The 26,110-nt window shown below is 38.2% G+C and overlaps 1 protein-coding gene across 1 annotated transcript in view; it reads right to left on the reverse strand.

The window, feature by feature from the left end:
* man1a1 (mannosidase, alpha, class 1A, member 1) overlaps window positions 1–25,814 on the reverse strand; it is a 141,660-nt gene extending 115,846 nt beyond the window's left edge. The window contains exon 1 of the mRNA XM_056269460.1: window positions 25,098–25,814. Within this exon, the coding sequence (XP_056125435.1) occupies window positions 25,098–25,595 (498 nt within the window). The 5' untranslated portion in view covers window positions 25,596–25,814. The remainder of the gene's footprint in view (window positions 1–25,097) is intronic.
* Window positions 25,815–26,110: the final 296 nt, after the last annotated feature.

Raw genomic sequence — 26,110 nt, forward strand, 5'->3', positions numbered from 1 at the left:
GGGTTTGAAAACGTATTGATGCCACAGACTGCAAAACATTTTGATCCAGCTGTGAGGGAATCCCTTCATAAAACATAAAAGCAGCTATAAATGTTCATGCATATGTAACGGAAGCAAGCTAGTAAGAGCTGTGCATGTAAATCTCACTCCCCTGGCCTCAGGAGGTGCACTAGCAACTGACGCTAGCGGCTGCAATCTTTAGCATCCTTGCTAGCGCATACCGCTTGGAGCGGGTCGAGTAGCATCAGTTACATTTGGTGCCGTGACCCGGATGGGAGTGAGGTTTAGGGGCCCCTGGCCTCAGGAGACTGATGCTTGAGACTACGGTCTTTAGCATCCTTGTTAGCGCAGCCACCTCCCACGCAGGTTTGAATCCTGCTAGGAGCGGGGCGAGGACCGGTTACACAAAGACATATTTATTCATTGAAAAATAAAAATGATACAGTACCATTCAAAAGTATGGGGTAAGCAAGATTATTATTTTTTTGAAGGAAATTAAAATCAACCTCAAGTGACCGTAAAGACTTTTACATTGTTACAAAAAAATCTAATTCAAATAAATACTAGCCTATCTTTTTAACTTAAAAAACTGAAAAAAATGTTTCAAGGCTTCCACAAAAATATTAACCACCACCACAACTGTTTTCAACATTGATAATACTAAGAAATGTTTCTTGAGCAGCAAATCAGCATATTAGAATGATTTCTGAAGGATCACGTGACTATCTTTTATTCTACCTAAGATGTAAACCTGAATAGAAACAAAACTATGCGTGTCAAGCTTTATCCATGTATGTTATCATCATTGGCCACAACAAATGATACGAAATGCAGTCACAGAAGTATTTTTGCAGAATACGCAATGATTCTTTAATTGAGATGTCACCAACTTAGAAAACCAGGGTTTAAAAGAGATCCCCACTGGTAATTTATGATAATGTGCTGCCATTATCAACCCTATAGATACATAGGCGCCCCATTATCGGCTGTTACTATGGGCTGCTATACGCAAGCCATCCACCATATTCGAACGGTCAAAGCCGGTCCGCCAACACTCAAGAGCAAGATGACTGTGTCTGCAACCGTAGTTGGATGCATGTATGAATATCTATATCTGCTATAGACTTTAGCAGATGTTTTTGCTAAACTAACACAATACAACAAGTTGAAGGCGTCAGCTAACACAACATTAAAAAGTTACCATAGCATAAATACTATTGAGTATATTGAACATAAAACACAAACCAACATATCCATACCACATACCAACAGCATCATTGATTCTTAATGTGAGTGACGACATGCTGACTTTTCCAAGATGACGGGCAGACTGACGTCTCTGGAGTGGTCGACTGTGGCATCTATACATGCATCTATGAACAAAGCCACCTTCACAGTGAGGACATTATCAGAGTGAAACAGACATTTTTACTGATGCCATTTTCCAGAAAAGCAGATAAGGTGAGGGATTGTGCAGTACTGCGTAGATTTAGTATTCAGTAGGGAGTCCTCATAAGTAGATGACAAGGCAAATTTGATAAGACTGTCCATAACTACCTAGTCAGCAGCAGAGAGTTCACACAGCAGGAAGGACAGGATAAGCGTCTTTAGAACTTAAATGCATTTTTAATACATGCAGCGTTGCATTTAAACATTAGTAAACTGTCGCCTGCCTGTGCGAAATCCTTGGGTGACTGATTATGATATTTAGGCCTAGTTGTTGTTTTGAATCATTTTTGCAAAAAATTTGACAGGCTTCCAGGGAAAAGCTGCAGGCCTGCTAAACTGTTTGCATGGAAATGTTAGCATCTAGCTAAATTCAAGCTTACATTTCAAGATTTATAAACTGCTGTAGCAGATTTGGCTTTGCATTCATCATCATTTAACAAAAATGAACTCAAAAGCAAACCATCACGAATGCCTCATCTGTGCTACAGAGAGATTGTGGGTAATAAGTACTCAAAAGTCAAAACATTTCAATAATCCACAGTAAACATCACCATTTTTGGCACCTTTGGCATACTATTTTTACTGTACTATAATAAGGGACAGTAATCCTAATCTCGCGTACTATGCAGGAAGGATACAGCAAACTCCAGTAAAGTATTAATAATGGTTCACAACAAAAAAACTAAAACTATAAACTAAGACTATGTTTTCAGTAATTTAAACGGCTGAATTAAGATCAAATATAAATATTAGATGAAAAACATTGAGAAATGTTGCATTGGCAGCTAACTTGAATTACTAAAAATAGAAAAGAAATAAAAATAAATTAAAGCTAAATTAGGAATACCTGTACAAAAACCTGTAAAAACATAACATAAAAATGTTTTACAATAACTAAATCTTTAAAAGGAAAATTAAATTATAATTAAATAAGAAAAATGAAAGCTAATTCAAAATATAAATAAATGCTAAAGTAGTATACATAATAGTAAAATAAAACCATCCAGCCACAGCCTCAAAGAACTGTCTATTAATAAAAAGAAGAAAATAAGCCTCTACTACATATTAATGATAATTGAATTGGCAAAGGATGTATCACTTTATCTCTTCCTCAGATGACCTTTACAGCTGCAGCTTATGTTGTGTGAAAGGATAATAAGAAAATTAGGTAAATGTTGACTGAAGGTTCAGTTACACAAACAAACGGGATGACACAGCAATGCATTCATGCACACACAAAAAACCCATTATGTACGTGACGGCTTGCAACAGGAAGCCATAAGTTAGCATGTTTGCACACAGCCTAAAGGAAGAGAAGCAGTGCTCATAAGCAGCCAACTCCACAGTCTCATATATTGCATGTTAAACATTCAATATAAAAAGAGAAGTCATTAGAATTACAACCTCAGGCTGCAGTGTGAGTGTGCGCACAGAATAATCATTGAATACTCAACGCTAATTATCTCAGTGACTTTGATAGGTCACAAAACAAGCAGTCGACGGAGTGACTGACACCTTGTCAGATTGTTTGTAGACTGCTCGGGTTTATAGAGGCTAAAGTAATCGTCTTTAATTTAATCGTTTAAGATTATCGATTAGTCAGCACAAAAACGCATTCAGTTAATCATGCTTCTGAAGTGAAAGACTGCATCACATTACAGGTCAGCGGCAGCTCAATTATTTTGCATTTACACTCCAAGACTTAAATGCACAGATCATTTGACATACAATATCAGATTTTGTTGTTTTGTTCCTTCCATTGCTATGGTTAATCACGTCAATCGGATTCAATAGCATTTACATATGATTGTCAATCCAGAAACTTTGCAATGTGTAGTTAGCAGCATGAAAAATATATGCAGAAAGCCAGCAAAGATCACTACCATTACAATCACTGAAGTGGTCAATTACAACACGAGATACACAAAGCTGCAAAAACTCCCGTTATAATCAATGAAGCTGTCTACGCTATGTAATGAATCTCTTATTGGCATCGGGTTTATACTTTGTTGGTTACAATGAAAGGATTTGTGCGCATGCAGAACGCTCCTCCGTTTTGAGCAGTGTTGGGCAGATTCGGACTAACTTAAAGGAATAGTTCACTTCAAAATGAAAATTATGTCATCATTTACTCACCCTCAAGTTGTTTCAAACCTAAATGAATGTCTTTCTTCTGCTGAACACAAAGGAAGATATTTTGAAGAATGTCAGTAACCAGACCTTTGATGGACCCCATTGACTTCCATAGTAGTAAAAATAAAATAAAGTCAAATCAATCAATGGCGTAGTGTTTGGTTACCGACATTCTTCAAAATATCTTCTTTTGTGTTCAGCAGAATAAAGAAATTCATACAGGTTTGAAACAACTTGAGGGTGAGTAAATGATAACAGAATTTTCCTTTTAAAGTTAACTAATCCTTTAAACACACCTGATTGGCCATTGCGTTCACGTGCTCAACAGATATGTCTTTGGCTACAAAGCTTGACACTGCAATGCAAAAACGTTGGCGGTAAAACGATTTATTTTGGTGGACGCCAAAATATTTTCACTGCAGGAAAATCCCTGTTCATAAATATGTTAATGATAAATTAATTAGTAAGTAATTAGTTAGGATTTAATTGCTTTTTTTTAATCTCTTACTCAGATGACCTTTATAGCTGAAGCTTATGTTGGGTGAAAGGATAAAATGGAAATTAGGCAAATGTTGACTTACGGTTCAGTTTTATAAACAAACTTTTAATAAAAATAAAAAAATGTAATTACATAATATAAATGATTAATAAAAATAAATATATTTTCCATTCTGGAAAATTCCAGAAAATTAACTAAGGACGAATCTTCCAAATGAAGCACATGCACAATGCTGTAATTAGGTGAGACCGTTTAGATTCTGTCACGCCTGTAATTTCACTTCCCCTTACGGCACCAGGAATGGTACTGAAAACAGCAATAGTAATGCCACTTCAACAGCAAATCTCAAACATGTGAGAATGCAATTATGCTAACATTGCAGGCTACGGGTGTCAGGGTGAAAATTATGTCCTTCGCATAGCGGCTGTTTCTGAAATAACAGTCAGTCTGTACTGAAACAGAAGATGTAATGCCTTCTCTGACAGGCCTAGAGGCCGAAGCCGCTGGGATGATAAGACTGAAGTCCACATATTAGACATCACATGCTACAGAAGTAAAACAATTTGCAAAACACGTTTGTCCTTTGGCAGGCACTTAGGAAAATCTGCTTGTATTTCAACTTAGGAAAAAATGCATTTTGAACGGTTTTTAACTAAAAGCAACTTGCCATGACATTGGTTCGTAAGGGACGTTTATAAAAGCTACTTAAATATCCTAATTGAACTAAGGCCTAATCCTGGCTTAATCTAAGCCCTGCCTGTGAAACCAGGCCTAAGAGTTCAAATCCAGCCTTTGCAAAAGAGACCTTTAGTTAACAGTTGAATTGTATCCACTGCATCAACACATCTTTCCATAACAATGGATCTGCAGATATTTCTTAGATTAATATTGTCTGTCTTCTAAGTCTGCAAGCATCGCATCTAAGGGAATATCATTCCCTACAAACAACACAGCAGTCTCATTTAATTTAAGCCAAGACCTCTAGAAACGCTCAGGGCATGAAAAGTTATTGAGGTCCCAACAATATCAAAGTCATATTAGGAGATTCTACAGCAGAAGTGAATAGGTCTGTAATGTATAATGCATCTGTCTGACAACAAAACCTCAGAAGTAGTTTAGGTCATGCAGCATAACATGCATCCAAGAAATGGGAGTAAAATAACCATCATCTGATCCGAAGCAGACCATATACAGTTGTGTATATAATATAATGCAGTTATGTCAACATTTTAATGATATAATTGTTTCTACTCAAATCCAATATTGAAATTTAAACATTTAAATGGTGGCTGTAATAAAAGCTTGATTTCATGACAAACTCATCCAAACATACATTAAATAATGAAAACACCATGTAAAGCAAAAGTAATATGTAATATTGTGCATATATAAGTGCTCTTCTCTAAAATAATTTTCTTTTCTAGCTGACTAACTATGGACATTGACTGGTTTTCCAGTAAATGTAACATTACATGACATATTGTTTACAAGCTATTTTAGTGAGGTCTTTTGATTACATGAGATAAGTAACTTACATGACAGTAAGTTATACTGTTTTTAACATACCGAATAGATACTATTGGTTGCCGAAATTTTTGGTGAATCACTAGAAGAGAAGATGAGTTGGAGGGATTGCTTCCCAGCTAATGGATCAGTTCATGCTGGATCTCAGGATATTTCACTGTTAAATTGAGTAATTAGGGGTGAACGTTATGGTATGCTACTGTGGCATATGAAGGCCAATCACTGACTGCCAAGTGAAGCTCCACAGGTTAATGACCCGCTGTATGCATTTGTGTGCATAAGCAAAACACCTGAAATAGACACCATAAGCGACAATAAAACAAATTCAGTGGTGAAACAGTAACAGCCCATGCCCCAACGCATAAGAAGCACCTGCAGACCGCATGCCAAAGAACAGGTGCGGCTCAAGTGGGTGGACGTGCTTCCCTGGCACAGGAGCTATGGCTAGCCTGGCTCACGCTACCACACATGCCCTCTATCTCCCTCTCAAGCACACAGAGCCATTGATCCACTGCCAAAACCCACTCTCCAGAGACAACCCAGGCCCACAGCTGAAAACAGGGAGGCAGAGTTAAGTTACAGCCATTTGCCTGGCTCTCCGAATGAGAGTGGAACCGTGGCGGCCGGCCAGCGGCGTGCCGCGATGTGCGTCCTCCTCCGGTACCAACCCATTCAAACGGTTCCAATAAAACAGTTTCTCAAATTGTGGGATGAATGGACAAATTTATGTCTGAAAAGAAGTGTGGCGTCTAGGGATGTCAAATGCTCTCTAAGTGTGGCGAATGGAAAGATGCACTGCCTGGTGAAAAAGCTTAGAGGCTTTCGCACCGGAGGAACCTTTTCATAGTTCCTATAGAACTATTGGAGGAAGTACCTGTTTTTTGCCGTGTTCGCACTGCAGAAACTAGGAACGATTTTAGTTTTAGGAACTCCTTTTGGAGGATCTATAAATTATAGCTTATTAATACTTCAGAGTAGGGTCCAAACCAGCACTATGGGAACTACCAGAGTCATAAGTGAATGCTGATTGGCTGAACGCAAGCGAAACACCAGTACCCGCCATTTTTTTAAAAAGCTGTGTAAACACACAGATATAGCCTATATATTTACACCAGAAACTAACTCTACGAACATGGAAAACAGTGATAGATGGGCCTCTTAACCTTTACGCTAAGGAGAAAATCCAACACAACTTTGAGGGGACCAAGCAAAACATGACTATGTATTTCTGCTCAGCCAGCCAAATGCTCTCACTGGACATCAACCACACGGCATGCGGCATACCTTTTTATACTATCTACTTTGTATGTTTAACAGTTCTATCTAATAATGTGTTAGACAGATCTTAAACTAATGAACACGGAGAATGCGAGCACTGTGTGCTCAGGCTCTAGCTGGTGTTCTCAGCGCCGACACAATAAAGGGCCGTCACGCAGTCAAAATAAAAGTCACAACAACAAGCGCGGGTTACGCCACTTCAGAGTGCCTACTGGCGGTGCGAATGCAACCAGGAAAATGTTCCTAGGGGAACCATTAGATCTCGGTGGAACCATCCTGATGGCTAGTTCCTAGAACTAACCGGTGTGAAAGCCCCTCTTGTCATGGTTGCAAACACGGTCAGTTTGTCTTAAGTGAACTCAAACAAGTACATTTTAAATTCTGATTTGTCAAAATAAGATATGTGCATTAGAAACATGAAAAAAGATATTTCATTGTTCTTGGCAGCATTAATGTAGTAGGTTTAGTAAGCCCTCTACAATCAAATATAACAAATAGGCCTAAATAAATAAAAAGGTACAGTTAATTGTAACTTGACAGTAAGGATATTACTCTGATGGACAGATTTTTCTTACACTGCCAACATTTTCACCAGCCTCGCCACAAAACGTTCAACAGTCAAATTTCTAATGTAGCTCCGTAAATGAATGTAATATGTCAATGGCAGTGCAGCAGTGTTCTGAAAAGGCAAGAGACAGTATTTTAACTAATAATTATGCAGTGAAGAAGACTATGCAAAATTAAATAGTTTTATTGAACATTTGATTAAATTGCATTATTTTCATTCTCTGAATGTTTACTTGAATACTAAGTTCACCGTTTACTTCATTTGCATCTTTATTATACTGTTATTAATTTGTTTTCTTTGCACATTTTATTACGGACTGTGTACTTGTCTTGAATAATTACTTCAAGCAATATTTACTTAAAGACTGGTTCAGTCAAATAAGAAAATGGTGTTATTTGTGGTTTCAAACTGTTCTTTTTTATGTGGAACACAAAAGCAGAATAATTTAATAGAAGCTCTTTGTCATGCAATAACAGTGAATGGAAAAGGAAACTTAAGACAACTTCTAAAACAGATCAGATGAATCCTACTGGATCGACAGGTTCATTGAAAATATCCTACTCAAAAATATTTGTTCATGAATCAGACATTGCAACTTCTCTAATAAACATGTCAAGTAGAGCAAGTCAAGATTTCACAGATAAATTTCAGTCTGTTCCTCAGATAAAGCTATCATATGGCTTAAAAAGACTTGGAAAAATAGAACAAAAGGTCATATGGACTACTTTTATGATGCATTTTGAATAAAGTGGATATTCATAAAAAATTTACCATTCGTGGCCCATTGAAGCAAGACAGTCAATCAGGTCCGGAACTTCATAAGGGTGAGTACATTTTTAGACAAACCGTTACTTTAATAAATATGAGACTTAGTATTGTGTATTAGTATTGTGCATGTAACGGAGATCATGCCCTACCCTGCATCAATAAGCCACATTCATAAAGCATTAAAAAGGCATATTATGTTTTGATCACAATTTTCTATGCAATGAGAGAAGCTGTTACCACCTATAATTAAAGCTGCAGTCCGTAGCTTTTCCTCTTTGTCGCCATTTCTCTGTTCGAAATCTGTAACTGCAGTGATTCGCAGAATTATCATCTTTACGTGGGTTGTAAATCGGCATGAAACAGCGCGGATGAACACAGTGCTTTGAGGCGAGTGCTGCTGTCAGTCACCGCGCTGTGTGGATACTGTCATACAGAATCACAGATTCACTTTTTGAAAGTTTGACCAACATAAGAATTTTCATAAGAAAATGTCTTCTGAACAAGTAAGTAAAATCCATTTTTGTTCTGACCAACTAAGGGGGAAAAAGCATTCGACATGATAAGCTTCGTTAGATTTAATCAACGCGATTTACAGCAACCGTGCAAATTATAGCCTACTTTGTTCTCAAATTGTTCATGTTAACAACATCACATCAGCATTGCGTGACTAATGTTAAATTTAATGTGTTTTATGGTTACCTGTGTAGTTCAGAATTCATATTCTCCATAATAGCAAAACGAGAAAGGCACAACAAAGGAAACTCCATAACAGTGTGAATTAAGAAAACGTACTGTTACACGATTGAACTATTGAAATGTCTTACTTGTTCAGCAGAAAAAAGCCGTCTCTTCTTCCGTTTTGAACCCCTTCAAAACACGGAGTTCACGCACTTTTCAAAAGCCCCGCCGATGTTTAAATCCTTGTGTTCGCATGAGACTGTTTCTTTCTCTTTCTCTAGCCACCTTAAATCTGAAGTACGAAGTCTTTTGGGTTTTATAACTGCTGAATCTCCAGTTGACACTGATGATTGTTGTTTGGATCTTTCTGGATGCCATAAGTTTAATCATGTAAAGTGCTGCGAGAAAAGCCTATACATCTAAACATCTCGTCACGCGCAGTATAGCCGAAGGAGCCGAAACTCCTTCTTTATGTGTACGGGTGTGACGTAATGACGCAAAGACATGCTCGAATTTCCCGCGGAAACCCACCAGTACCACTGGAATTAAAATCATTATTACAAGCTAACCGTTTTGAAACTAGCTATGGCAAGCAGATAGTTTTGACCACTGGCAGAATAAGTTTTTTTTAATATAATTATTTTGGATTATTTTTAACTTAAAAAAGTTACGGACTGGAGCTTTAAAAATGTGCTTGCAATTTTCAAAATAAGCCAGAGGCTCCAAGCTACGATTTTTGCTCTGAAATTTACACCACTGTTAAACCTGATGTGTTGTCATAAAATGGAGGTAGATCTGTAGCAGTCAACCTTAAGAATCTCTGACCCACAAAAAGAAAGCGCTCTCAGATTCAGTGAAAGGGGGAAGAAAGGAAAATCAATCTTTTTGCTTTATATCCTTTTGGCTTCAGGGATGGAAAAAAAGGGGCAGATAGTCAGAGAGTTTCATAAAATCCACAGGCTTTCACAGCAGCAACCGGCAAGATACATGACAGGCTGTGCCCTAAGTGTGCGCTTATATGGCAGATGGATTTTTTATTTTATTTTTGTACGCCAACTGGTTTTACCCTAATACACACCTGTATGAAACAAAACAGTCTCCTATAAGTGCATCGGTGTCAACAGTCACTGTAATGGATACGAGACACTCCTTTATGTATTCTCAACAGCTCTTGGACAACAGCAATACAAAACCACCATGACACGTATTGCCATGACCTTTTTATTAGTGATTGAAAACATAGCAACAACATTTGACCCTCTTCAGCTGACATGTGGCAAATTAATGAAGACTTTGTGAAAGGATAATCGATTTTTCCCCTCCTTTTCAATACAGAATATGAGGCAGTGACATCCATTATTTGTTTAACAGGCTGAGCAAGCACAATAAAACCACCAAGACCAAATATTTAAATTAAATTAATGTCTCAGAACACTGTAGTAAAATCAGAGAGTGAACTTTTACCAAAGCAAAGTGTCATTTTCGTCAAATAACACTCTTAATAGACTTGCACTTTATTGCTCCGTTTGATTTTTATGGTTCGATGAGAGTGGGTTGTATACTCATAAAACCTATTCAAATTTGTAAGAAGCAAAGACGGGGAATGGGATTAGTGCTGACATGCTTCAAAGACGCTTTAATTTTAAAGATGAAAACATAAATCATTGAGGGGAAGTGAAGGTTGGGTCGTACGGTGCACCAGAAGGCTATTGTCTTGCATTGACCCGTCATCCCTAGAAAACTAACAACTTGACATGCATTCAAAAGACCAGCTACATAATGGAGAAACTGCTGCTAGTACTGATGAATGACCAGAAGAACTTGATGTACAGCAGGACTGCAACTAACAACTGACAATAATTAATTAATAGTGGTGTTCAACCGAAATATCGCCAAGGCTGATATTCGCAGATATTTTTTAATTATCGACACATACGTTTTTCTGTTTGGCCGATGTGTTGTAAGCAGGACTTTTATTTTGACAGTGCAGTTCCGCTGCCACTGAAGACTCACGATCAACAAACTTTAAACCCTTGATTTCAAACTATGATGAGCTATATCCAGCTGCACACTGTCATATTCATGTCATTTTCACTGTGTGCTGTATGTATAGTGTTACGTTACCACGTCTTTATTTGAAAAGATACATAACTCCAAGTGAAAACAAACTTACCAGATGCCCTGTTTGTTACAGTGTTTACTTCCTTTTTATTCATATATTCAACCATTTTTTTTATATTTTTATATTTAAAAAAAAATTATTTGTGAAAAATACTGTAATAGGATTACAGAAGTTGTCTTAAAAGTATAAGTCTGTTTATTTTACAGATTTATTTTTTTATCAAGTTCAAATCTTTTTTTCATCCAATTAATTTTCTAATTTAGTAAATATTACAGAAAATAAATATTCCATTTCATCATGCGTTATGCACGTTTTTTTTTTACTGTATTTAAATTAGTGTGATACAGCAGGCTATACGTTTATCGGCTTCTCTTTAAGATATCAGCATCAGCCATAAAAAAAAAAAATCTATATTCCAACCACTATTAAAGGAGAACTCCGGCGCAAAATGAACCTTTGGTCTAATTACACATTGTTACCTAGTCAACCGTTATCTGAGATTTGTTTTCATGATTATCGAATGTAAATAGTTTTATCTCTAAAAACAGTTTAGCCTATAAAGCTAGTATAACGCTAGTATATTGGGCATAGTGTAATGACAAATAAAAATCGCTTGTTAATACCACTAAAAAGGCTGAAAATAGCCCCACACTAACACGGTAGCATGAGGGTCCCTACCTTCAAACCGAAGCATTGAGAACTTTGTCAGTGTCCAGACAGTTTAATAAGAAGATATTTTAAACATACAGTCAACTTCGCGTATACAGGCACAAGCCATCTTTGAAATACAGTCTTTACCAGTCGATCTACGAACGCCGATCCAAGTGCGCTGGTGAGATGTGAACGAGCTATAAGTTGTGATAGGATAAGCGCGAACAGCAGGCTTGGATCGGCGTTCGTAGATCGACTGGTAAAGACTGTATTTCAAAGATGGCTTGTGCCTGTATACGCGAAGTTGACTGTATGTATTAAATATCTTCTTATTAAACTGTCTGGACACTGACAAAGTTCTCAATGCTTCGGTTTGAAGGTAGGGACCTTCATTATGCTACCGTGTTAGTGTGGGGCTATTTTCAGCCTTGTTAGTGGTATTAACAAGCGATTTTTATTTGTCATTACACTATGCCCAATATACTAGCGTTATACTAGCTTTATAGGCTAAACTGTTTGTAGAGATAAAACTATTTACATTCGATAATCATGAAAACAAATCTCAGATAACGGTTGACTAGGTAACAATGTGTAATTAAACCAAAGGTTCATTTTGCGCCGGAGTTCTCCTTTAATTAATCTGTTCATTAAATCGGATCTTCCACATTTTGCCCAATAATTCACTTCAAACAATAATGTGCAAGCATTTTTCCCAACTAAAGTGCCATCACTGACAGATATTCTGCATACAAAGACCAAATGTCAAGACCCAACTAATCTAAAATAAACATGTTGTTCATTTTCATGTTCAATTATTATTGATCTTATAGATTCATTGCTGCATCCTCTCAGGCTTCTCCTGATCAATGCACAGTGCACACTTCTGGGGCTGGGCAGATGTTTATTGCTCTTCTAATCAGCGCTGGACTCTGATTTTGGAGTATTCAATTACTGGAAAAACCAAGCAATCACTACTGCAGTACAAGTGTCCCAATGCTCTCTGAAAACACGAACCAAAACTCCCTTGTGTTATCCATTCCACATGCATTTTAATCTGCTAAATCTAATCTGTGCTTTAGTGTAGAAAAGACCATGCAATTCATACAACAAAAGCAAAACATCATGGATCCAAGCAAAGGATCAGATATGCCATTTAAAGCCACTGGAGATAAAGCTGCTTTTATTTAGGTTGAATTTTGCTTTCTTCCCCATTTCTCCCCTTACTATCCATTGTGTCACAAAAGCACACCATAATATAACCCTCAAATAAGTGAATGTAGTATTCTGGCCATTGGAGAACATTCTAGCCACTTCAAGACCAAAGATTAGAGTAAAAAAAGACGAGACTGACTGGGGACAAACTTTGCCTGCAGCAGATGTGCTATTGCTTGGGGGCATTCATTACATTTCTCAGCACCTAAGGTCAGTCGAGCTGCTTCTGGCTAAAGCGAGATTGACCCAAATAATCCGAGGTCTGTCCTGGGTCTCCAGACAGCCTACGCTGATCACAGCCATAGTTGTAAAAGGGTGCAGGTACGCTGTACGGGACCAAAAGTTCTCGCTCTCCTCTCCACCAGCAGATTCTATCTCTAAGAGTAAGACCATGCCTTATTCACAAGTAGTAAAATGAAAAAAAACCAGCTGAATTATTTAGTATCCAAGCACTTCACTTCAGCTTTCAGGGGGGAAAGGCACTGTATGATAGAGGGAAAACAAACAAATCTATGATAAAAGCCATGACCAAAAGGAGAAAACATCAGAGATACAAAAGAGGTTCTGCAACGAGAAAAAGTGTTTGCATGTTCTTCTTGCTCATGGTGCAAAAAAGGTTCAAAAATAACCTATGATATTCAAAGAACAGTCATTGGTAAAGGGAAACAATTACAATATACAGAGCCTTTAAATCTACCGGATGTCCTGATATACCTAAAGTCAAGTGCACACTGTGAGATTTTTAACCAATTTTGAATTACGTCACAGTGCAAAATCAGTAGTTTCGGAGTGGTTAATGTTGCATGCAATGTTTAAACTGATTAAATGCATGTACACACCCACATCCTGTTGCCAACGGTCGCTGTCGCATATGGCACCAGAAATTGTCAATGAAAATGAATGCGTTCATAGTGTTTTGTGGAAAGCTCTACCGAAGATGTATATTGCATAATCTGACATAAAAAGACAATTCCTGTCCCAGTTTGCCTTTTATCCAAGATCTCACTGCAGTCACATCTTACAATCTGAAAAGCAAAAGACAGTAAAAAGAGTTCACTTTATGCACTACACGTTTCTGCACCATCCCAGTACTTTTCATTCTTTCAAAATTAGGTTGAAACCATCACACTTGGCTCTCCATTCCACCATATACCTTTAAAGTTTCATTTGTCTAAGTTTTTCTGTTGCCCCCCTGCACTGAACAACTCGATAAGAATTAATTTCTCTTATTAGCTTGAATTGTGCATAATTGATGGTGAGAAAAATGAGGTTTGAGCATGCGGAGAGCACTGTCATCTATAATGAATGAGGAGCTCAGAGCCCAGATGGGTGTGTGATGTTGCCTGCGAGCAATTCCTGCGGCGGACACACACAAGGGAGAGCATTTCAGGTGGAGGTGAGAAGCCATATACAAAGACACCTTTGTGAAGTTCTTAATGCACATAGAGTCTGTTTGCTAAAGTGCCATGACCAAATATCTGGTGGGGAATTTTTAAGGTATGGTTTGGTGTACTTTATCAAGTCAAAACTTTTTAATTAGCATGGCCTAGCCTTGCTTCTGCATTACTTAGGGTTCTTAATGACTGTTCATTATATATTGCTGTTAATAATATAATTGTTCAAGAACAGCAATTTCACAAAAAGAAAAAAAATCTTAAACTTATGCATGTACACTACTGTTCAAAAATTTGGGGTCGGTTTTATGGAATTCATGATACATTTTTTCAGGATTATTGTACAAAAAGTTCAATATCAGATTTAAGTGTGAACTGGTTAAGGTCATGAACTGACCCGCATGCGCAAAAGAACGATAACAAAGATGGCACGCCCTCATATGGAAGTAAGCAGGAAGTGAGCATTTACGCGTTCATTTATACGGTTATGTCGTGACACAGACGGCCAGCGAATTTGTGCACAGACAAGGATGATGAGAGAGCAATGTTTTTCTCAAAAGGTTTCTTCTCAAGTTTTGCTTGAATAGAGCGGTCACCATAATAATTATGAGTATAACAGTTCACCATCCCTCCACTGACTGACTTCACCGGTATGTAAAATCTATGGAATGATGTTCATCGGTGCAGATTGTAACGAATGTCTAGAGTGTTGTAAAAGTTGCATGAATTCCAATATGACTATACAGGTTGAGGTTACATTGCAAAACATCAGACCTGTATCCGATTTAGGACCACAGTTTCACTCCGATATACGTCACAGTAGGGAAGAAAAGATTATCGCAACTTCCGTTTCTGGCCTACTTTAATACCAGTAATGTAGGCCTACCTAATCAATTTTCATTCATTAACTAACAATCAAAGACATTTTTTATATGTGAAAAAATGTAAAATGCACACAAAGAGGCAAAAACAGCCCTGTAAAATCTCACTGTGGCCTATCCATATTACGAGTTTTCAGCTTATAAAAGCAGAAAAAAAAAAAAATCTCACAACCATTTTTTACATCATAACCTTGTTGAGATCAATCCATTTTCTAAGGCAATTCTGCTCCTCAAAGGTCAGAGTGTCTGGCAGAGGCGAGACAGAGTGCCCACAGTCGAGTCTGACAAGTGAGACCCCACAGGGTCCAGCTGTGACTATTTGTTTCCATCATGTCAGCGATCAATGGATGAAATCCAGCTATTCAGGGGTGAATTATCACTGTTCTCATGCTGAGCCGCTGCATTAAGCAGGAGAGATGAGGGGCTTGTCGGATCCGCAGGAACACCAATGCTCTTGGAGAGGAAAGCAGAGGCTTCCGCATGCATTAATGTGCATAACTCTATAACGGTTTAATCCTGGCATTAAAACATATCCTAACTCTGAGGAGCCACCGTATTATCAACAGGTTTGCACTGTTAGCCATTTAGTGTGACTGGGATTGCCTTTGTCACACGCTTGAATGCACTCAACTCAAACTAAATATATTTAGACAGATCACACGATTTAGGTTTAATGTTTTACATCAACTCAAACCCTTTGCAGCAATCTCTATACCTGAACCTAGGGCTGGGCGATATGGAGCAAAAAATATATCTCGATATATTTTGCTATATCTCGATATTCGATATATATCTCGATATCTTTACAGGAAAATGGATGTGAATACAACTCAAAATATAGGCCTACAATCAATAGAAAATTAATTTTCCATAACAGAATGTAACCAAATGAGAAAAATTAAACACAGGGCCTGAATTTCGTCATCATTATTAATCACGTGATTCATATACAGAAACTGAATAAAATAATCAAATGGAAAATAACACTGAGTAGTATTTTAGTCCGGAATAAATTAAATACATAGGTTATTAATCCTGATTCCTTTAACTCAGTGTTTCTCAAACTTTTTCTGCCATTCCCCACTTTGAAGGTAGGGAAGGGTTCGTGCCCCACCTGTCCTCATGCAATCGCCCCAACAAAATGTTAATAAACTAAGCTTTAAGTTAAAATGTATTTTATTAACATGACATTTTAAAAACATAAACATGACAGTAGATAAAAATAATAATGCAATTGTGTTTGTATTTTGCCTCTGATAACATCAAATTCAGAAACGGAGAAAGTAAAAGTGTGGACTAAATGTGCTTTGCTTTATTTTGTCACTTCGCAAACTGCATCCAAAAAGGACAAACAAAATTGAAAAAGAATAATAAAAATCTCAGGGTTTTTCCTGGCTCAAAACGAGGCGGAGGTGGTAAAATCCTATACGTATTTTAGGTATTTTTATAATAATAATTGTATTTTGTATTTTTCGAAGACTATCATATAAGCTACTGTGTTTCCCACAGTATTTTGTGTGTGTGGTGGTGTGGACCTCTGCACCCCTAGGGGGGTCCGGGGGCATGCTCCCCCGGAAGAAAAGTTTGTACGTTTTAAAAATAAATTCATAAATATGGTGCACTTTGAAAGTTCAAAATTAAGTGATTAACTAATTTAATGTCTGCAATGAGCCTGTTTTTTAGTAGGCTACACATATTTTCTGAACCAGAAAATCGCCGCTCACCGCTTGACATCACAACTATTCAGTGTTTTCAACCACATAATGTTTATTTTAGGTTTCAGACATTTAAATTCACATAAGTAAGTTATTAAAAAAGCAATACATTTAGAGTTTGTCAAATACACACTTATGTCTATCTATGGAAGCGGGAATAATAATTATTTCCATTATAATTAGATGACACGTATTATTCATATCAAATACACATCATGTAAGTAAATTTCAAGTTTACTCTATGCTTCTCTGTTCACCAGCCACTTACTTTCATACTTTCATTTCGGGAGAACTTGAAGTAGATAAATTGACGTTTGTTAAATCCAACAGATCCGATTCTCTAAAATCCGGCATAAACTAACGCCCATCGCGTATAGCTCAACTAAGGTGTTTAAACAACAAAACAAAACACATCCACTTGCTCATATTTGACAATCGGAATATCAGATATGTCCTGTTATAGCCAACACATTTGTGAAATAAAAGCAGATAATCAGTCATTCAGCGCTATTGTGGCTGCGGTGTGACAAGCAATGACGCGCCACCATGGAAACCATAAAGGGATATGATCTAAATAACGGGCGCCTCTAAAAACTTTTAAACTTACGTGTGAAAAGGTTAAGTAAGGCTTCCATTTAAATGTGTCGTTGTTTTGTTTGAAGTTTATGCTCAATAAATAAAGGAATTAATAGAGATGGGCACAAAAATTACCACATTTTCTCCCGTTTGTCGCGCCCCACTTGTCATGTTTCCATTCCCCACCAGTGGGGCGCGCCCCACACTTTGAGAAACGCTGCTTTAACTTAAAGCTATCTTTTGTTGTATTGACAACAAAATGAATGACACATATGGCTGCCGTCACTTTAAGAGGTAGTGCACGGATCCTGTGTTCATTATACTGGCATGCGTTTTATGCTTATTAAAGACAAAACCGACTATGTTTAGAGTATACTCACGACGACCGAAATTGACAATTTTGCGTGTTAAAGCAATATAATCCGCGAAAAATAACTTTTGTTACTGGCCAGCTGTTCTTAAGGCGGATTTTCTATGAATGTGCGCATAGAAAATAATCTCAGAGAGCGCGCGAGCACTGATTAGTTTAAAATCGCTTGAATGTTTAAACTGGTAAGACTTAAAAAGACGTGCAAATGGTAAACTTCAGTCACGATGCACTGCTGGCTCGATTGTGCGAGTGAATATCCATCATGTCCCGACTCCTAAACGCGAGTGTGTTTTATCGCCGCAGCTCTTGATGCTTGCCTTGCACAACACATTATGAGAGACGAGAAAGAAGCGGCACCGCTGAACACTCAAGCTGTTTGTGAAATTGCGTCTGGCAGAGAGTTGTTAAAAGAATGATTTGATTTTATAATCTGTGTGGATTACGATTGCGGGAATTTCCCGCATTATAAATGGGAGACCTGCGGGAATGATTAGAATTATGCGCAATACCCGCGCCGAAATTCGAGCCCTGCAATAGTTTAAAACAAGACGTTTGTAGTAGCCTTCTGATTACTGGAGTCCATTAATCGAACTTCCATGCCTCTTATTTAGTAATTATATATTGTAGTATGTAGGCTACCAATTTACTAATGCAATTAATGCTCACACTCGGTTTCTCTCGTGCTCTGTCGCTCGCGCGCAGACACACTCTGAGTTCTGTAGCCTCCGGGCTGGTTGCGGATGAGACAATTGTTGAATGAGACAACACGCGAGGTGAGGGGGAAAAAAAAGCAAGGAGGCGGGGGCGAGCACAGCACAGAGAAGGCAAACAAGCAAAGTGGCGAAATCAGGATTAAATATAAACAATATATCGATATATACGATATGTCAAAATCCATATCGTGTTTAAAAAATATCTCGATATATTTTAAATATCGAGATATCGCCCACCCCTACCTGAACCTATAGCTGTTGATGTACAGTGGGGAGAACAAGTATTTGATACACTGCCGATTTTGCAGGTTTTCCCACTTACAAAGCATGTAGAAGTCTGTAATTTTTATCATAGGTTCAAAGTAGGGGTCGACCGATATGTGATTTTCAGGGCCGATGCCGATACCGATTATTACAGGTCAAATAGACCGATAACTAGGGGTGGGAATCTCTAGGCACCTCACGATTCGATTCGATTACGATTCAGAGGGCTGCGATTCGATGCTAAATCGATTATCAGAATCTTTTTTTTGTGTGTGTGTGACTATAAATACTTTGCTTTAAAAGTACAAAGTAATGACCCATAAAGAATTAACGTACAATATATTTTATTAACATTGCAAAGAACCAACAGGAAAATACATGTGTGTCTGAACTAGCAGCAGCATATTTGTAGTAAATTAATAATATAACAACGACCGGTAACGTTACAGCCGAGTGTTTTTCCTCCTCTGGCTGGAAACGTGTCATATGGCTTCTCATATGTGTCTTGTTTCCGAAATATTTTAGTTTTACTCTACAAAGCTTACAACTAGTGTGGCTCTTGTCCAGCTCCTTTCCCCCTTCAACTTCAGAAGCCAAAATATTTCCACACGTCAGCTTTTAACGAGGAGGGTGTTTGGATTTGGCGCTCAGCCATAGCGTCCGCGTCTGTTATGTGCACGCCACAGACGGTCCGGCCACTGCACTTCCGCGCTTCAGAGTTCCGTCTTTCGCGTTCCGTCAATATTACGTTATTATAAATATATATCTAAATTTTTTTTTTTTTGAAAATCGATTTTTGACAATTGTGAATCGATTCAGAATCGTCCACATCCGCATCGCGATGCATCTAAGAATCGATTTTTTCCCCCACCCCTACCGATAACCGATATTTTGAACCGATATATATATATATATATATATATATATATATATATATATATATATATATATATATATATATATATATATATATATATATATATATATATATATATATTATAGCTATGTATGGTGTAAAACTGTAAATTAATGTCAAAATTAAGAATAACAAAGGGTTTTGACAAATAATTTCTTTAAATGATTTTAAACATATCTTTGAATCTGAGAACTGTTATTAATAATAATAATAATAATAACTTGTAAAAAGTTCAGGGAGCACCCAGCAGCATTCTGTAAATATTTTGTAAAACTTAAAGACTCTATTTTAATTTTTAAATAAAATTTTAGTAATCAAAAAGCATTTCTAATGAATTAAAATCAAACTTATTCAATTTATTTACAGTTTAACAAAAATTTAATTTTTAGGGCCTTGTGAAAACCCTAACTTTTATTTTGACGGGTTGCCGTGGAGATCTTTGAGTTTCTGTGTGTTTATGATATGTCGATAACTTTTCTCAGTTGAAGCATTAAAAAGCTCATGAAGTGACTAAGCGGCTCTGGAGATGATGTTTATGCAATCATGTCCTCATATAATGATGCGGCTGAGGCTGAAAACAGCGCAAGCGTCACGCGTGCTCCAGTGTGTGTGTGTGTGGTAACTGAAATCACGCATCTCTGCGCCATTCATTTAACGTTAGAGACACGCAGGATTCATATTTAAATAGTCTTTTTGCGGTTTGATTTGTACTGACCTGCTTTTTATTAATTCATCAAATAGTTGACAAATTCCGTGATATTCCGCTTTATACAGTAAATTCCGTTTTTATGACTGGATTCCGCGACTCCGTCTGTTCTGCATCGCGGAAATCACAGGGCTCTATTATATTGAGGTATTTTGCAACTTCAGTGTAGTAATCTATTGCTTCTTCAGCAAAGTCTGCTGCTGCCTTAACTTTGAGAGACAACTGAAGCGTGATCAGTGAAGGAGCTCTAGTCAGCGAGTGCTCTCTCGGTGTGAGAGTGCAACACTTTCAGTGCCTCAGCTTTCCGCGCTGATTGGCCGGACTCGTGACTCCCAACAAATCAGATGTGCGGGGACATTAGTCTAGTCTACAGAGTGGTGAGTTCCGACAAAGGTGGCTGCGTCAGAGCCAAATATAGCGCATTTCAAAATAAAATTATTTTATCGGCAAATCGGTTTTGAAAATGGCCGATACCGATAACCATAAAATGCTTAATATTGGCGCCGATAATCGGCCAGGCCGATAATCGGTCGACCCCAAGTTCAAAGTGTGAGTGACAGAATCTAAAACAAAAATCCAGATTCAGACAACAAAAATTTTATGATTTTTAAGCAATTCGTTTGCATTTTATTGCATGACATACGTTTTTCTGATGATACATCAGAAAAGCAGACCTTAATATTTGGTACAGAAACCTTTGTTTGCAATTACAGAGATCATATGTTTCCTGTAGTTCTTGACCAGGTTTGCACACACTGCAGCAGGGATTTTGGTCCACTCCTCCATACAGACCTTCTCCAGATCCTTCATGTTTCGGAGCTGTCGCTGGGCAATACGGACTTTCAGCTCCCTCCAAAGATTTTCTATTAGGTTCAGGTCTGGAGACTGGCTAGGCCACTCCAGGAACTTGATATGCTTCTTTTGGAGCCACTCCTTAGTTGCCCTGTTTTGGGTCGTTGTCAAGCTGGAAGACCCAGCCACGACCCATCTTCAATGCTCTTACTGAGGGAAGGAGGTTGTTGGCCAAGATCTCGCGATACATGGCCCCATCCATCCTCCCCTCAATACGGTGCAGTCGTCCTGTCCCCTTTGCAGAAAAGCATCCCCAAAGAATGATGTTTCCACCTCCATGTTTCACGGTCGGGATGGTGTTCTTGGGGTTGTACTCATCCTTCTTCCTCCAAACACAGCGAGTGGAGCTTAGACCAAAAAGCACTATTTTTGTCTCATCAGACCACATGACGTTCTCCCATTCCTCCTCTGGATCATCCAGATGGTCATTGGCAAATTTCAGACGGGCCTGGACATGCGCTGGCTTGAGCAGGGGGACCTTGCGTGCGCTGCAGGATTTTAATCCATGACAGAGTAGTGTGTTACTAATGGTTTTCTTTGAGACTGTGGTCCCAGCTCTCTTCAGGTCATTGTCCAGGTCCTGCCGTGAAGTTCTGGGCTGATCCCTCACCTTCCTCATGATCATTGATGCCCCATGAGGTGAGATCTTGCATGGAGCCCCAGACCGAGGGAGATTGACCGTCATCTTGAACTTCTTGCGCCAACTGTTGTTGCCTTCTCACCAAGCTGCTTGCCTATTGCCCATCCCAGCCTTGTGAAGGTCTACAATTTTATCTGATGTCCTTACACAGCTCTCTGGTCTTGGCCATTGTGGAGAGGTTGGAGTCTGTTTGATTGAGTGTGTGGACAGGTATCTTTTATACAGGTAACGGGTTCAACCAGGTGCAGTTAATACAGGTAATGAGTGGAGAACACGAGGGCTTCTTAAAGAGAAACTAACAGGTCTGTGAGAGCCGGAATTCTTACTGGCTGGTAGGTGATCAAATACTTATGTCATGCAATAAAATGCAAATGAATCACTTAAAAATCATACAATGTGATTTTCTGGATTTTTGTTTTAGATTCCGTCACTCACAGTATTAGGAGATGAAAAGTGTCCTCTAGTGTGCAAACAAGTAGAACAAAATCTCAAAATGTAGGATGGCATTACAAAGTGACACAATATAAATTTGGAGGACACAGTAGGGACACAGGCACCATTTTCCTATGCAAATAACTGGATAAACTAGGTGGAATTCCAGAAAAAAACAAGGAGACAAGGTCAATACAACTGAAAGGTGATTTTAACCATGCTGTCAGTTTTCATTTGCATCTTTACTCTGGACTTGCCTGATTCAAATGGGAAAAAACTGGGTCTCAATCAATAGCAAATTTAATTTAATCAAGCCAATGCAAAGTCTACATTCGACTCATACTGAGGGAACATTAGACTCTGGCCTGACATACTCTAAAAGCATTCATCCTGAAAGAAACAAGAATTGACAGCCTTGTTTCTTCTTAGTTAATACTTTAACAGTTCACCCTTAACCAAGATGTTGAGCTGAGCTCAACTAAACCTGATTGAGTTTTCTATACCACCAAGCACAAATAAAACAATTTTTTTTTTAAACTAATAAATAAATAAAAACACCAGCATCACTTTAGGATATGATCAACAGCTAAATCAATCAATATTTTTTGTGCATTTTTCAAAGGCAAGCAAAATTTGCCAATTTAATAGGCTAGTTTAAAAAAAGATCAAATCAACTTTGCTTCTAACAGAAGTTTAATAAGTGAGTTATGATGATGTAGGGAAAACATGCTTGAGATGGGAATCTGTATCTAAAATAAAATATCAACCACTATATTGGTTATTGGCGATATAAATATTTCAAATTATTACTAGTACTTCAGCATCATAACTTAAAGGGACAGTGATAGATAATTGAAGATTCAACCCCCTCTCTTGAATAGTGCATAACTGCATACGTTTCTGTGCCAACTGTAACTTTATATTCATAAGCAGCTCAGCACAATATAGGTTTTAGCTTACTATTGTCACTATTGATTGCAACAGTGCCCGCCTCCTTTTTAAGCAGCGCTGGTCCCTGAAGGGATTTTTTTTCCATTCATTTTTCCCATTTAAAATAGTCTTTGTTAAGGTGTTATAAGCCATGAACCAAGCCAATCAGCTATGAGGTGAATCACAATACGTGCATAAAAACAATATATTTTAAGTTAATAGCAAAATATGCAAACATTTCAGTATTTTGAGAGCATATGGGAGCTACTGTTCCCCTATAGGGACTGGGAGATCAACTCGATTACATACGCAGTGCTTCATGGGAGTGGGTGGAGGTATTTTGGAGCATGTTGCTTTTTTAACTCTCTAATTGGTGTAGGCTAATTAACTGTACAGCATCATTGGTAATGTAGTTTTTCATCAGGAATTCTACTGTTTAACAATTATTTTAAAAATAAGATGAAATAATGTGGGCTGACAGCTTCAGTATTTGCAAATACCATGGATTAACAACTTCATTCATAGCTCACAGTAGGTCAGTCTTTAAAGTTATTGTTCAAAATCCATTTCCTTATAGAGAAAATGAATGGCGTTTTTACTTCCGGAACTGAACTGTTGCACTCTATTGGCAACATATAAGCAATGATACTGATGACTCACATTGCACTTTCACTTGATAATTTAAACAAAACAAAAAAATGCCCTCATCATGTAAAAACATGTAGCTCAATTATGACCAGTCTGAAATTCAGGAAATAGAATCAATGTGAAACACTTCACAAACATATTAATATTTTTTTTTTTTTTTTTTTTTTTTACAGGAAATGCTGACAGAAAATTATGTAAATGATGACTGACTGATTAAAAACATGAGTGAAATAGGGGATTTTCAGTGACTGAAAAACTGACGAATAGCCTATAGTGAATACTGAAGTGAATACAAAAATAGGAAATACTGGCTAGAATACTGACTGAAATACAGGCAAATCTCACTAAAAAGCAGAAAACACTGCTAACAGGCACGGTTGACTGAACCAGTAACGAATTAAATATTAAAAAACAGACTACTGACTGGAATAAAAAAAAATAAAAAAAATAAAAAAATTCAATACAGACCGCAAGTGAAACTAGGATACTTACTGCTTAATTAACTGGAGAGAAAAAAACAAGGAACGCATGGCTAAAATACTGACACTGACAGAGATATTTTTAAACAAATCAGGAAATACATTGGCTACTGAGATACAGGACAACTCACTAAAAAAACAAAAGGCTAAAGTAGCTATCTGACATACAGGAACTGCTGGCTGAAATAGGCTACTAAAAACAGATTACTGACAAATATTTGAAAATACAGTTGGAAACTAGAAATGTTGACTACATACTGACAACAGTTACAGCGAGCTGAAATACGCTGTCAGTTTTCAACAAACTAACGTTACAGTTCGGCGAATGACCGACAGAATGAATGAGCACGCGCTCGCTCTCCTGTGAGTGACAGAACTCACGTGTCTATTAAACAGACCTGTCAGAAGTCAGGCCATACTGGTTTCACAACACGTCACGTTATCTACCTTATTACAACATTGTATTTTAATCAAATGTTCTTTGGGGAAATGTTTCCTGAAACTGACACGGTGTCAAACAGTCCCCTTCTTCAATCTCCAGCCACCGTGACCGGCACATAGGCTATAACCGATATTATTAATACCACTTGGTTTCTCTACACTGGGAAAGTTATTTAGTTTCACAACAATATCTGACATGATTTCCTTCGAGAGTCTGAGAAAATCGCAGGAGTATATAATAATAAAAACATACAATACCTCTTTTATCTTGGCTCTTTTCTCTTTAATGTCAGGATCCGCGGGCTCGTGCCCTGTTGCTCCGGGCGGCCGCACGTACTGAACGAACGGCAAACTGTCACCGTCCGCTCCATTCACCTGCGCAACTTTCTCCTTGTCGCGCATGATGTCTTGCTTGATCTCGTCCGGCCGTTTCTGTAGGGTGTCCTTAGCCTCGATCAGCGCCTTTTCGTGGTCTTTTCTAATCTTGGCCAGGATCTTCTCATCCTTGCCCGTCCCGGTGATCGTGTCACTGACCGTACCTGTGCGCGTCTCTGCCTCCACCGAGGACGAGCGGAAGAAAACTCCGCTGAGAAGCTTAGAGGAATCCGGCAAGAAGAATATAGCTCCGAAACACAGGGTGATAAAGGCGCTGAACACTAAAAGCAAGATGAATTTCTCCGTGAGCCTGAAGGAGGTCGGGCTGGCGGACTTCCTATTCGGAGTGGCCGTGAAAGGCAGGAGAGAAGCTACAGGCATTTTCTTCTGCGTTTAAAAACACGACTAAATAAGCTAAATTCTACAACAAAGTAACTCCCCGATTACCTTGACCTACGCTGTTTACGATACCTGTTACATTGAACTCAAGGTGTTCGAAAAGGGCACGGTATATCCTCTGAAATAAGTTGATCCCACTGAGCGAACAGAGGAGTCCCACCGCCTCAACTGATCACGCCTGAAACACATCTGTGTAAAGTCTCGTTGGCGGAACGGAAGGAATGGCAGAGATCCATGAGTGACAGCGCGCCTCGGCCAATCGGTTTGAGTCGCTGTTGCACAAGTTCGTTGTGGGCGTGTCTTCCGGATTTAAAGTACAGACTGGCTTGATGTCTTGTTCAAACTTAATTGGCTATGGACTGGGATTATTCATTTATGTGACATGATCATAACGGCATAAAAAAGGCTTATGGACTTGTAAGGATTGGCCAAGTTAGGATGTTATTTTTAATTCAAACTCTGCTTATTATAAATTGCCCCTGTGCAATTGATTAGCA

This window comes from Rhinichthys klamathensis, unplaced genomic scaffold, assembly GCF_029890125.1.
Source record: "Rhinichthys klamathensis goyatoka isolate OS25496 unplaced genomic scaffold, OSU_Roscu_1.1 h1tg000281l_1, whole genome shotgun sequence".
NCBI lineage: Eukaryota > Metazoa > Chordata > Actinopteri > Cypriniformes > Leuciscidae > Rhinichthys > Rhinichthys klamathensis.